The 15,174-nt window shown below is 44.6% G+C and overlaps 1 protein-coding gene across 1 annotated transcript in view; it reads right to left on the bottom strand.

The window, feature by feature from the left end:
* Positions 1-418: 418 nt before the first annotated feature.
* Positions 419-15,174, bottom strand: part of TBC1D9 (TBC1 domain family member 9) — a 56,178-nt gene continuing 41,422 nt past the window's right edge. The window contains exons 16-21 of the mRNA XM_086464732.1: positions 13,982-14,222; positions 4,664-4,729; positions 3,332-3,418; positions 2,353-2,427; positions 2,098-2,198; positions 419-1,145 (exon numbers count right to left, since the gene is read on the bottom strand). Coding sequence (XP_086320858.1) covers positions 420-1,145; positions 2,098-2,198; positions 2,353-2,427; positions 3,332-3,418; positions 4,664-4,729; positions 13,982-14,222 — 1,296 coding nt within the window. The 3' untranslated portion in view covers position 419. The remainder of the gene's footprint in view (positions 1,146-2,097; positions 2,199-2,352; positions 2,428-3,331; positions 3,419-4,663; positions 4,730-13,981; positions 14,223-15,174) is intronic.

Below are 15,174 nucleotides of genomic sequence, written 5' to 3'. Positions count from 1 at the left end.
CAATTTCACCTGAGGTCCTATTCGGGTTGACAGCGTCCCTTTAAATTTTAGGTACTTCCTGTCTTGTTCATTTTTTTCCCCAAGAATCAGATCTCTACATATGTCTATTTTAAAAATGCACATAAATATCAGCATTAACATTTAGAAATTAAGAACTAATCTTTACCATTTTGTATTGACAGCAAGGTTAATAATACACACACTTCACTGACAACTGTTATTTTTTTTCTGCATTTTGAATAAAATTTGCATTTGTGTAACATTTCCCACAGAAAGAGTGATTATACTTCAAGATCGTTAAGTTTGCACCCCAACATTTTCACATTAGTGAAAACAATCATGTTTTGAAAATACCAGGGCCTGTGCCAGGTACTAATAAATACAGAATAAAAAAAATAAATAAAAAACCCGACTGCCTTTTATCCCGACATAGTAGAGATTTCATAGTCACTGGCTGAGGTGATTGGTTTACCCATCATCCTTACGTTTTTAGCGTTAGTAATCCTAGCCATCATGGACACAGGCTTGTCAAAGTACCTAACCAGCGCTGGCTCAGTCAAAAGGGAGGCTAAAAATTGTTCAAAGGTAATGGCCCAGTCTCTGTCAATGCTCGTGCTTCTACGAAGAGAAGCGGTGTGGTTGCTCCGTACCAAAACGGTGTCTTCACCGATGTCCTCGCAGTGCAGTTTTTCTTCTTCATGCGAACCTGCACTCAGTACTGAGTAGGAGGACATCGAACTATCATCTTTCGTATCATCATCGGAAATGAGCATGGAAGAACAGGCTCCGTTGTCCCTGGGAGAAGAGTCTTCGAGCTTAATGTCTTCCATCTGCATGCCCAGGGTGCCGTCGGTACAAACGGCCTCCTCGCTGTTGCTGACGAGGCTGCTTTGGAACGGCTTGTGCTGCTCGAGGGGGTACTGCTGGTGCTCCTTCTTCTGAAACAGCTCGCTCTGAACCGTTTTGCTGCAGTTGGTACTGCTGCTGTCTGTCTCTTTCGTGGGCTGCACACTGAAGAGCTTACCGACCTCGCCTATCTCCAAAAGCAAGCTTGTCACCGCAGCGGTAGCGTGGTACAGATCTTGTTCATTGGGGTCCTCACTGAACATATTGTACATGGTCTTGCACAGTTCAATGAACTGTCCCTAAACACAGAGGGAGGAAACATTAATGAGGCAGCAAGAAACAAACCAGACCAAGACCTACCAAATCAGTTTTAAAAGTCTGGAATGGAGATATGACACGATAGTTTATGTGGTTAAACTGGAACTGGAAATAATACAGGTGCAGTCTAGAAAGCATTTCCTATGACTGGGCGGCCAGATGTGTTGCCTCTCTCAAAGCTACTTAAATAAACTGTTGGATGTTTCTTTCAACATATGACAAATTTATTTCTCTGCAGCCACAGGAGGGCAACAGAGGGTGAGCAGTGAGACACTTAGCATTCATTTCTGTGGATTTTCTTGTAGGAATGACGCTAAGTATAACTAGGAGTTGGATAAAACTAATGAGAAATAATGAAAAACAAAAAGAGACACCTGCAGCACTCTCCTAATTGACAGCAGTAACTTAGTTGGACATGAGCCCCCTGGAATTCAAAACTCACAAATTAAATAGGAAGGAGACTCGCTTAGGGCTACCTTAAGTAAGAAGTTCTACAGGGAACAAACCCTCCCTATATGCTCTGGAGGAAACAGCTGTCCCAGTGGATCTCCTCCTCCTTAGCAGCTACGGATCTAAGGGGGACGAGACTGACAACTGACAAATTACAAAACATAAAATGCTTCTTTCAGGTAATGTGTATCGCACATTATGAGCTAGCTGATCATAGTCAGTGTCATATCACCCTTTGTCTAGAGATCAAAATAAAATGTTATCATTCCTACATGTGTGTATCTAATTCTGAGGATGTTTTGGGAGCTGAATGCCAGTTACAGTATGCTGAAAACAACTTCTGTGATCAGCTGACTGCTGCTCTGGTAAGAAAGTACCTGCCTCAAAATAAAACCTTTATTTGGTGTTAATGTATAGAAAATTTATAGGTACATGGAGAAAGTTTAAAGTTAATGAAAAATAAGTAAATGTCAGCAGAAGTACCTGATTTAGTTTGGGCAAGTCCTTTGCATGTTTTGCTTTGGATTTACTCTCTTGGCTCCACATTCTCAGATAATTTCGATTCTCTTGTGAGCTCTTCTTGCCTATTACCCAGAGATACAGCAAATTCAACAAATTACCCAGAGATGCAGGAAAAGTCCATGAAGAAACCTTAAATTAATACTTTTTTTCCCTTTTCAAAAGGAGCATCTTTACAAGAAATGAAAGGTGTAATTCAAATGGAGGCACCATGCATACCTTTGTCTGTTTTCAGACTCACTGTAACAAACCCGTCATCTACTCCTTGTTTGCTCCTGCTGTCTAGGCCAACAACTAGGAAGCAGAGGGGTGTGGGGAGAGAGATCAGCGTGGGTTTAGATACATACATACTTGTTGTGTATACAGTGCAAAACAAAGAAGCTGTTTACGCTGCAGAAAATGCACAATATCAAAGGATAGGACTAAATGATGATTTTTGTTTATTCTTCATTTTGCTAACAAGTTCTGTAGAATTAATAACGTACATACTAAGACAGGGACCATCTTAGGTTTTGCTTGCGTAGTACAATGATTAGCCTGCGTTACCACAACACAACCAGCTCCTAGCATGATGTGTGTTTGGTGATTATTTTAGTGCACCTTCCTTTGTCTATCAGGACTTTAAATTGCCATCTCTAGTCTATTAATTCATATCTGTATTTTCAAACAACCTTCCTTCCCCTGTGATCTGAAGGACGGGCAATATTCTTCTTGAATCACAGAGAAACTTAACATCAAATACATCAAGAGAATGCCATTTAAGACAACAGCAATGAGACCCAGGTCTCTCTCATTAGGGCACAAAAAGATTTCAAACTGCTGAACTACCTTTTCATGTATCTTTCGGCTTCAGTTTTTTAGCATATTTTAAGTTCTGATCCAAATGTATCTTGAAAGCAAATATATCTATTCTCATTCTCCATCAAGGAATGCACACTGCATTTATCACAAAATTAAGTCTATGGCAACACACTGATGACATCACTCTGAGAGTACTTCTGCTATGCACAATCCAGGGGAGTTCTTGGTGTGCACACCTCCAAGGACATCAAAATACGTACAAAGACTACATACTACTTTTTACAGAGAATACTTCACTTTCAAAGTTTAATCCAATTTAAAAACTAGCTGCCTAAAAGGACATGTTGTTTGAAACTCATTACCTCATCTTTTCATGCCCAAGACAAAGGATGCCTACCGTGTGTACATTCTGGTGTGATGTCTTCAAAAAAGTATTGAGTAGCTTCAAAAGCAGAGTCTGGCTCTTCTTGCTCAGGGGATGGATCTAAGCAATACAATAAAATTCTCTCACTAAAAATTAACGCCCTTTAATTAAAAACTAGAACATATTTCCATTGACACATTTAGAATGTCAGAAGTCTGAGGATGTGATGGGTTAGGAATGACGTCTCTTCAGCTTACAGGAGATGAAAACTGGACCTGTATTGTCTCCTCCCCGACACCCAATACTGCCTGACTAACAAGTAGCCATTTCCCTTCAGAGGCTGACTTGCCCACCTTCCCGTATCTACTTCCACCACTTTCTTCTGTGCAGCTCAGCATGTCCCAAGCAGAGTCTGAACGCTTTGTCATCTGCAAAGAGCCTGTCATGATTCTGTATGAGCTTACCAGTCACCGAATACCAGAAGCTGCATTCTTGACAATTGATCTCTTCTGTTAGAGTTTAGTAAAACTGTCATTTTTTCCAGTTAAATTAGTGAATCACTGAAGCCCACCTCCGGGAAAACCAGCCGGAAGCAATCAGGGACACATGTTCAAAAGAACACGAAGGTGAATGTCCTCTCAAAGCTTTTCTGTATCTTTATGACAGGATGTGAATGTGCACAAGAATAAAACCCAAACATATATCATCACCCAAACAGTGGCAACATACTTAAAATCGCAAATTCAGCGAGGACAGCAACAGGTTCTTTATGGCACATGTGTGACAAGCCAGAGAGGATTTAGTTCCAGGACATCATTTTCTTCAGGGGCAAAACTGTTTTGAGGAATTTCCATCCCCTCTCCACCCTAAACTGCCTTTCTCACTTAGCTGAGTCCAACAGTTTGGTACAGCTCCCTGGAAAACGCATCAATGAAACGATCCGGAGCTTCCCTCTGCAAACAGCTGTAGCAGCCCAGAGGGCAAAACGGGAAGCAAGCCTGGTGATAGGGCATGCAGGAACATTTTAAGGTGGCCTCACTGTTAAATAAAGTGCATTCTGGTAACAAATGCTGAAGAACACTGTATTTGTTATGCATGGGGGAAGTCACCGACCCCAGCTAAACACGCAAGAGACACCTATAAATATCCTGTTTGTGGCAGGAGCAATAGAGGGCTGCATGGGTGCTTTCAGACTTTCCAAATCCATGTCTGGTTATGGTAGAAACTCTCTTATTTTACCACTGCATAAACAGCTACAATAATTCCCACAAATTAATTTTTAATTGGGAAAGCTAGTCATAAACAAGTCTGCTCCAAATCTCTGTTCTCGACAAGATGACAGCTATTTTAACATCATTTACTTACCAGGCAAAACATGCATTTTATACAGCAGCTTCAGCTTCTCTGTAAGATCTCCATGGCATGCTGCACCTAAACAGCATCACATACAGTATGTTAACACTCAGCATTCAACGCCATTCTATTTATTATTGCTACAGTATTTTGTTTTAGAAGCTGCTATGTTCACTGTGGGAAGCACTGTACTCCCTTTACAGCCTGAGATCATAAGGCAGTCATTTGACTTCTAAGATCATATGGTCTGCAGTAGAAATAGCAAGATAACACAGACCACCTTACCCTGAATTTTGTACTTCAAGCTTGGGTCCTTCATTAAATGTCTATTTTATAAGGCTTAAAAATAATCTATGATCACCACATTACTGCTCAGAAAGGCCTCCAGCTGAAAATTAAGAAAGTCTTTTTGTGTGGACTTCAAACTCACTGATTTGAGGATTTGATAATAACATCACATGATTTGGAACAAGATATTTACCAAAAAAAGAGAGAGAAATTCAAGTAAACAGCTTTATCACAGCTTAGCCATGGGCTAAACTGATGTTCAAGCAATATTTTCTAGTGATTTATCCACCTCAACCCCTATTCCTTTCTGGTCTGCACTACAATTAGCTGTATGAAATCCAAGTGGTCTATTGTAGCCCCTTCTTCCAATTAATTAAATGGGTATTAGTTAATTTTAAAGTACTGAAATAACCGATAATCAGACTTCTTAAAAAATCTTACTTGTTAGGGCATACAATCTATAAACAAATGAATTAACCTTCATTAATCAGGTTACACAGAGATTTACTTTACCTTACCAAGATGAATCTGCGTGTGTTTCCTAATGCCAGGTCCTTTTTCCACTCAAAATATATGTGAATGAAGACAACACAACGCAGGACATGTCTACCAAAGATGTTATTTGGACTGTCTCAGAGTCAACCCTCTGGGTCTCCCCCGGGAGAGGTTGGAAAGTTTTACAAAGGGAAGAACAGCCTACTGACAATTTGCAGGAACTGCCTGACAGTTGGCTGCAGTGGGCTACCCAAGATCTGATGACTGATGCTGTATTAAACAACAAAAAAAATTAGGCTAAACTCATAAAGACAACGGAAGAGGAACAGACGTCTGATAGATGTGCCCCTATTAAGGAGGGTTAGGGGAGACCTTTGTATGGGTGGATACCTCAGCTTAGGCCGCCACTTTGACCTGCACACTGCAATACAGGGATAATTTCATAGGAGAGCCCAGAGAATTCAGTGGCTTCCTGCACAGCCCCTGCATCCCTGAACAGCAAAGCAGACAACCCTGCAGAGGGCCTGCGAACAGCACCGGGGAGGTGTCAAGACCATTCTTAGTTGCAACTAGAAATACCTCCTTCCTGGCGCTCTGGAGGCACAGGTCTTAAAACCTTTAACAAGTCTTGTCTTTTTGCAGTACGAGTCTCAGATGATGCATCGCCAGTTTTTATCCAGAAGTTTTAAATTTACTTTGTGGTGAGAGAAGCAGCTGTGCTTTGAAGACAGCACGACTACATCCTTTGAATCTTTCTACCCGCAACAGCGACAGTGAAAGCTGTCACCTTCACACTGCAACTGATGCCCTCACTCACATCTGCTCTTACCCCTCTCAGGGCTTGACTGCCACACACTACTAGGAACAACCTTCACTGAGCCCCATTTCTGACTGTTCTCCCTCTGTCAACACTATACAGGTGTCAAGTCTTTTCTGGGCATAATGTCATGTGTGCACAGTTTTGCCCGTCTTTTTTGAGCCCATTAACAAAGTAATTTAACAGGTTAGAACTTTGTTCTGTTAAAATAAAATTTAGTGTTAATAGAAGTGTTGGCTTCTGTTGCCTCTCTCTTGAACACGGGTGGAAGGGTGCGGAGTATTTGTACAGCATTTAGCTCCCTAAAAGGACAGGAGGAGTAGTGAGGTTAACACTGCTTTCTGAACATCCTCCTGCAACCTGTGCTTGGAGAAAAGCTGTTTTCAGAAAAAAAAAAAAACAACCCAAAACAACAAAAAAACCCACAAAACACTCAGGTACTCCTTGAGAGACAGTTTTCATGGCACTGACTTTTGCACAAGGCTGTGGCAAGGGCTGCAGTCACCAGCAGTCACTGGAGAGGTGGAAGAGCTGGGTGCTCTGAGAAGGGAGTATCGCAAAAACACAATGGGAGGCAGGGGGCCACTTGGAGTCTGTGTGGAAATCTCCCCAGTTTACTAGGATCTTGAGTCAACAACTACAACCCAGTGTGGTATCGGGGTGCGGATAAGCTTCTTCATGAGTGAACACCCCAAAGAGCACATAACCAAGGCTGACAACCCTTACTGAGCAGCACAACTAGAACAAACTAATCATGATCACTCCTTTATTTAACTTGCAGTAACATGACACAGAGTAAACGTACAGAAGAATATGCCAGGTTGCTCCATCTTTGCTCAGCTGAGGTGCTAGAAGCACGTGAAGTGGGACGTTCTTGAGCTATCTGCTGCATGGGTTATGAAAACGAAACTGAGATGCCCAGTTATGATTACAGTGCTCATATCCCAAGAATTTCATGGTGACACAGAAGACAAGGCCATGAGTCCATACTGGAGGACACAGCACCCCTTTTTACCTCCTCTTCATGAAGCTCCTAGAAGGAGTCAGTGGCATCAAAGAGAGGCTTCAAGGCAACAAATCCTTACAGCTACATGGAACAAGGCCATTGAAAGAGAGTTGTGAAATGGAAATGCTTCAGGTGCCATGGCTGCTTCAGCTGTCAACAAGCACCCTCCGAGATGGGCCATGCCTGGGAAGTACTTGAACAGGATGCATCCTTTAGGGGAGCGAGACTTGTGCAATCACAGCCAGAGTCCAATACTGCTGTTCGGACACAGTAAAAGAGAAAGGATGGTGCCCACAGGTCATCTCCAGAATGCCCATCCTCTGACCATGCTTTCTGGGACAGCGACAAGGAAAAGGCAACAGTCCCCCATTGAGCAGATGCATCTTGCTCCAGCAGAAAATATTTCTCATTTTCTTGGCCAAGGTCTATTGGGTTGGTGAGGCAGACTGAAACAGCTGATGTTCGTGGAATTTTTATAAGTCCCGAAACATGGTGAAATACGCTCAAACAAATCCCATGTTGTTTTTGTTGACTGCGTTGTCCTTGCTACCATTCACGTGGTGCTTCAAACAAAAGGGGCCAGGGGGGCTGACTTCTTTAAAAAAAAAAGTTTTCAAGCTATGTCACACTGGGCTTAGTTTCTGAAAAAATGTGGTTTTGCAGAATAAGCAATTGTGATTGTTTAACCCATTGAAGATTTTAGTGCAGTCATGTTGTGACTGCATTTGTGCATTTTACATTAATTTCTGTTCACAGTGCTCAACACTGTTCCTTGTTCTCATTATTGGTTCTAAAAATGCTCTCTCGACCAATAACTGGTTGCTTGTTATTAACAGCATCATGTAAGCAGCAAGCGTTGTTAACCCATGGATCATGTCTAAAAGGCCATTAAGTGTATTTGAGGGACTGTCTGCCAGTAACAATTCCGAACTGCATCACAGGAAGCATTGATTTTTTGGGTGGTGTGAAAGAGAGGTGTGCAAGCAGTTTTACTGTCACATAGCTATGCTGCACCGGCGAGAGCACTGGTGTTACCATTGCTGTACAGAGGTTTTCATCCAAGGCTGCATTTGGAGCCCTAACACCTAAAAATACCATTACAAATTTTTGCTGAAAGCCAGTCTGGAAACCTTTCCTCTCTCAAAAAGAATCAAAAAGTAAAGCTGAAGGAAACATCAGGTTGCCATGAAATGACATGATAGACGGTGAGATGTCAGTCATTTACAGGGAATAATTCCTGCTATATTCAAAAAAGGGGTGGTCAGCTCCTGTCTCACAGAATCACAGGATGTTAGGGGCTGGAAGGGACCTCGAAAGATCATCTAGTCCAACCCCCCTGCCAGAGCAGGATCACCTAGAGCAGATCACACAGGAATGCATCCAGGTGGGTTTTGAACATCTCCAGAGAAGGAGACTCCACGACCTCTCTGGGCAGCCTGTTCCAGTGCTCTGCCACCCTCACAGTGAAAAAGTTTTTCCTTATCTTAATGTGGAACCTCCTATGCTCCAGCTTGCACCCGCTGCCCCTTGTCCTGTCATTGGCCATCACTGAGAAGAGCTCAGCTCCATCCTCCTGACACTTGCCCTTTACGTATTTATAAACATTAACGAGGTCACTCCTCAGTCTCCTCTTCTCCAAGCTAAAGAGACCCAGCTCCCTCAGCCTTTCATCATGAGGAAGATGTTCCACCCCCTTAACCATCTTTGTGGCTCTGCGCTGGACTCTTTCCAGCAGTTCCCTGTCCTTCTTGAACTGAGGGGCCCAGAACTGGACACAACATTCCAGATGCGGTCTCACCAGGGCAGAGTAGAGTAGAGGGGTAGAAGAACCTCTCCTGACCTACTGACCACACTCCTTCTAATACACCCCAGGATGCCATTGGCCTTCTTGGCCATGAGGGCGCATTGCAGGCTCATGGTCATCCTGCTGTCCACCAGGACCCCCAGGTCCCTTTCCCCTACACTACTGTCAAACAGCTCAGTCCCCAACCTATACTGGTACAGGGGGTTGTTCTTTCCCAGATGCAAGACTCTACACCTGCCCTTGTTGTGTTTCATTAAGTTTCTCCCCACCCAGCTCTCCAGCCTGTCTAGGTCTTGCTGGTGTGTCAGCCACTCCTCCCAGTTTTGCATCATCAGCAAACGTGCTGACAGCGCACTCTGTTCCCTCATCCAGGTCAGTGATGAATATATTGACTAGTACTGGTCCCAGTACTGACCCCTGAGGGACTCCACTAGATACAGGCCTCCGACTAGACTCTGTCCCATTGACCACAACTCTTTGACTTCTTTCCTTCAACCAATTTACAATCCATCTCACTACCCAATCATCCAGACCACACTTCCTCAGCTTACCTGTGAGGATGCTGTGGGAGACGGTGTCAAATGCTTTACTGAAATCAAGATAAACCACATCCACTGCACTACCATCATCTATCCACCCGGTTAGGTCTTCATAAAAGGCTACCACGTTGGTCAAACATGACTTCCCCTGGGTGAAGCCATGTTAACTGCTCCTAATGACCCTCTTATCCTTGATACACCTAGAGACAGTACCAAGGATAAGTTGTTCCATCACCTTTCCAGGGATGGAGGTGAGGCTGACCGGTCTGTGGTTAGATGGAACCTCCTCCTTGTACTTTTTGAAGGCTGGAGTGACATTTGCTTTCCTCCAGTCCTCAGGCACCTCTCTTGTTCCCCACAACTTAGCAATGACAGAGAATGGTCTAGCAATGACTTCCACCAGCTCCCTTCAGCACCTGCAGGTGCATCCCACCAGGGCCCATGGATTTATGTATGTCCAGATTGCTTAATTAATCCCTAACCCAGCCCTCGTCAACTAAGTCAAACCTCTCCTTTATCCTGACTTCTTCTGGGGCCTCAAGGGTCTGGGACTCCTGAGGACAGTCTCCAGCAGTATAGACAGAGGCAAAGAAGGCATTCAGTGACTCTGCCTTCATTGTATCTTCTGTCACCAGGGCACCCACCTCATTCAACAATGGGCCTACATTGCCTCTGGTGTTAGTTTTGTCTGCAATGTGTTTGAAGAAGCCCTTTCTGTTGTCCTTGAGCTCCCTTGCAAGGCTTAACTCCAAGGAGGCCTTAGCTTTCCTAGTTGCCTCCCTACATCCTCTGACAACAGTCATATTCCTCCCAAGTGGCCATCCCCTCCTTCCAAGACCTATAGACTCTCTTCTTCCACCTGAGTTTCCCCATTAGTTCCCTGCTTAACCATGCGGGTCTCCTGGCTCTCTTTCTTGATTTCCTACCCACTGGCATGCTCTGATCTTGAGCTTGGAAAAAGCAGTCCTTGAATATAAACCAACTATCTGGGGCCCCTTTACCTTCTAGTACCCTGTCCCATGGGTTTTCCCCTAGCAATTGCTTGAAAAGGCCAAAGTTGGCCCTGCTGAAGTCCAAGGTTGTGATCCTGCTTGGTATTCTGTTCCTACTGCACAAGATCCTGAACTCCACCATCTCATGATCTCTGCAGCCAAGGCTGCCCTCAACCTTCACCGCTTCAACCAGACCCTGCTTGTTAGAGAGTACAAGATCCAGCAGTGCTCCTCTCCTAGTTGGCTCATCCACCATTTGCATCAAGAAGTTATCGTCGATGCACCGGAGGAACCTCCTGGACTGTGAATGGCTAGACGGGTAGGCCTTCCAGCAAATATCTGGGCAGCTAAAATCCCCCATGAGTACCAGGGCCTGTGATTGCAAGGCTGCTGTCAGCTGCCTATAGAAGGCCTCACCAACTTCCTCATCCTGATCAGGTGGCCTGACCCACAACAGTATCTCCCATGCTAGCCCGCCCCTTGATTCTCACCCACAAACTCTCAACCCACTCCTCATCCACCCCTGGACAGAACTCCATACATTCTAGTTGCTCTCTCACATAAAGAGCAACTCCACCACCTCACCTTGTTGGCATGTCTTTCCTGAAAAGGTCATAGTCATCCATGACCACATTCCAGTCATGTGAGCTGTCCCACCGTGCCTCTGTAATTGCCACCAGATCATAATCCCTTGACAGATTTCTAACTCCTCCTGTTTATTCCCTATGCTGTGTGCATTGGTGTACAGGAATTTCAGGGAGCGAGCTGAGCACACTGACTTCACCCTAGGGGGATGGGAGGCCTTCTGGTCTTCAGTAATACTAGAACACTGCCCCACCAGTGCAAACCCAGCTACAACCCCATCCCCCTTTGAATCTAGATTAAAGCTCTATGTATGAGCTCTACTAATTGTTGCCCTAGAACCCTTTTCCCTCTACAAAATAAGCTTTTCCCACATATCACCATCAGGCCTCATGACTTATAAAACCAGCCATGACTGAAGAACCCAAAGCCCTGCCTGTAGCACCAGTCTTGGAGCCAGGTATTTACAGACTGGATCCTTCTATTCCATCACATACCATTATCCACAACTGGAAGGAGGGAAGAGAAAATAACTTGCACACCAGACTCTTTCAGTAACTGTTCCAAGGCCCTAAAGTCTTTCTTCATTCCCCTCAGACTACAGGATGCAGCTTCCTCCTCTCCCGCCTGGAAGACCAGTAGTGGGTAATAGTCTGATGACTGCACTAAGTCAGGGAGTGTCCTAGTGATATTCCTAATTTGGGCTCCAGGAAGACTCCAGACTTCCCGATGATGAGGGTAAACCTGACATATTGGACCCTCTGTTCCCTTTAGAAGCAAGTCTCCAACAACTGTAACTCTTCCCTTCTCCCTTGTGGAAGAGGTTGCTATATGGCTGGAAGGCCTATCTGACTGTGGTAAGACCTCTGGTGTAGGCTGCCTATCATCCACATCCACATTTGACTGGCTGTCTTCCAGCAGGGCCTCTTATCTATTTCTCAGAGGCACCCAGGGAAGTGAGGCAGGCAAGCAGGGTGCTCACTTTCTGTCACAGCCATGAACTTGCCTCCACTTACCTCCTTCATTTAGGCTTCTGTCTTGCCCCTGACGGGGGCAGAATACAGGGGCCCCTTTATCCTGGGTGGTATCTGGTGGGTGCTCCCATTTCTGTTGTAGGGAGAGCAGAGCCTGGTTCCACCAGTCTATCTCCATTTCAGCCTCCCTAATGCTCCTAAGCCTTTTTATTTCCTCTTGTAGCCTTTCAACCTCATCTTGCAGCTGTGCCACTGGGCTGAGCAGATCATCTACCTGCTCACACCGCACAGTCATACTCATGGCTGCCCCCTGCTGCCAGTGAGAGGCTGTGGCACTGCCTGCAGCCTGTGACCTGGACACCTGCAAGTTTACCCGGGACCTCTGTCTGGGTCACCACATTTCTTCGGACGACGGGTTTTGCCCGGGTTGCCACCATAGTTGCCCACACCACCAACTGCTCAGGCTGCTGTGGCACGCCTAGTTACAACTAACTGAACTTACTGAGTTCACCTCTTGCCCTAGCAGAGCTCCGAGATCTTTCCAAGAGGGTGGCAACCACTAACAAGGCTCACAACTTTATGGTTGCAACCGTAGCTGGTCCTGTCCACACAGCCAACTGCTTAGACAACTTAAGATGCCCAGAAGACATGCCATGCCCCCTTTGCTTGACCTCACTCAGATGAAGTGCCCTTGGCTTCTCAAACTGTCAGCTTCAGTGCCCTACCCGCGCAAACTACCATGCCACACTCTAGCTGACATTCCACGCTCTGCCCGCTCTGGTCGCAGCGCTCCTGGTTGCTAGTGCTCCCCACGCTGCTTTTTGTAGGTGTTAGAGGGCGGCGTTGCTCTGGCAACGCCCAGGTCTTGCCTGCATCTTCCACCTTATCTTTGCTTCTTCACATTAAGCCTCAGGCTTGCATGTTTCCTTTGTTGGATTTGTCCTGAAATCTTCCTTCTGCAAGACTTGCACGGGCTGTAACTTCCATTAATGACATTCAGCCTTACTATCTGACCTGCACCTCCACTTTCTCCTTTTCAGGTGAGTTCCAGTCTGCAGTCTTGGTTATTGATTTCAGTAGTAATACAGGTGGTACCTCTCACTGCATATACTGTGAAGTGTGACACCTTCCCCTCACACAGGGACACACGTATGTAGGGTGTCAGCAGACTTATGAAGAGAAGTACTTTTATTCAGGGGCAAACAAAACTAGCATCCTCACTCTATCTTTCCCCTGCTCCTCATATGGGCACATAAATTTCTCAAAGGTCTTCTTCCTGAACAACCACAGGAGCAAATGCTGCCTCCCTCCCCTTTCCAGAGCCGGTAGCAGTGACAACAGATATAAATTCCCAACTTTCAGGGGAAGTTTGAGAAGCAGATAACAAAATGCAGCGTCACTGAGAGAGGAACACTACAGAAGAACATATGAAAGACTTTCCCAAAGGAAATACTTTGGTTAGAAGTAATTACACTTAAGCACACAAGCTGCAGGTCATTTTCATGTTCAGAGTTAGCAGTCGGGGAAATCCTCAGATCCTAACGGATGTGTAGTTCATGTCCTTCTCCCAGTGTGATATACCACTGGCTAATGCAGATGCACCTACTGAGACCAGCCTAAACCCCGGTGGGGACCACTGTCACAGGCATGATAAAATGAACTGAACGGTAGCATGAACAGCTCTTAAAACAAAGGTGACTTATGCAAACTGGCACACATCAAACTCATTATCTGTCAGCTAATGTAACATCTGTGTTTCTGAAGGACTGGATCCCCTTTAGAAACAAACTAGTTTGGTCAGATTATTTTGAGAGTGCTGTGAATTCTCCTTACTTAGCCCAGAGACGAATTCACGGAAGTTGATGAGCAAGTCTCCATTTTCATCAAGAAGCCTGAATAAGCGTGCAGCTAATACATCTGAATGAGTTCCACATGCCCAAGGAAAGAGGAGAGCAAACATCCCCTTGAACTGCTCAAAGTCAATACGGTACTGCTCCAGATAAGGCAGGCTGGGATCATGCCGGTCAATTGCATTGCTGTTTCCTCCCCAGTAGCAGCTAGTCAGATGTTCTGCCTGAACAGAAGGCAAATGCTGTGAGACTGTCATCACCTTTAGAAACAACTCATTGCTAGCAGCAACAACAACAAAAAAATCCAAACAACTCATACACACACATTCTTAAAACAACACAAGACTAGCAGATTTACTCCCATCTACCTAGCCCTTGCACTTCTGCAAGGGGTTTCTCCTCTAACCAGCACAAAAACACATCCCTCTACATAAAAAGAAGATAAAGCAAAACAACTTCTGCCTCCCAGTCAGATGAAACATGAAATACCTGTTTTGAACATGGCAGTAAGCAGGTGTGGCTTGCATATATACACATGCTTGTTGTGCTAAGTCCCCCTTCAACCCCATCACACAGTCAAGTCAGAAAGGGGAATCTTGTGAAGTATCAGTGCATAGGAAAATAGCTGCTTATTTTTAATATTTTTGTTGAACTGTATAGTCCAAAAAATGCTGCATAAAGTCCTACTTTTTCAGTCTTATTGAAGTCAGCGAAAGCTCTGGAGCTGATTTTGGTGGAATTTAATTCAAAACGATTCAGAGGCTTAGAGAAAGATGTCCTGGCACTGCACAGTGATTAACTGGGGTGGGTTGTCTGACTCGGTCTCCCTGATTCCATGGAGGACTGAAAGAAGGCACTGCAGGATTTGTTAAGATTGTTAAGACCTGACATTACAGATAGGAAATTTAAAGGAAAGAAATTCTTCATAGTATACCAAAAAAAAAAAAAAATCCCTGTTATAACAAAACAGAGGAAGAAAGTAGCTTGTTTTAAGGCATCGGGCATGAAGGTGAAGTTAAAGCATTTTAACCGCTCACCTTTAAATTTGTGGATCTAAAAGCATTGCTGTACAATAAACTTACAAAGATGCATCCCTTTGTGATACTAAATTTCCATGTAATACAGTCCACATGAAAGCATTTACGACAGCAACAATCAGCTGTTGTGATATGGAAG

Source organism: Leptosomus discolor, chromosome 4 (assembly GCF_034619465.1).
Source record: "Leptosomus discolor isolate bLepDis1 chromosome 4, bLepDis1.hap2, whole genome shotgun sequence".
NCBI lineage: Eukaryota > Metazoa > Chordata > Aves > Leptosomiformes > Leptosomidae > Leptosomus > Leptosomus discolor.
Note: the sequence above shows the minus strand (reverse complement) of the source record. Positions and strands in the feature narration are given on the sequence as shown.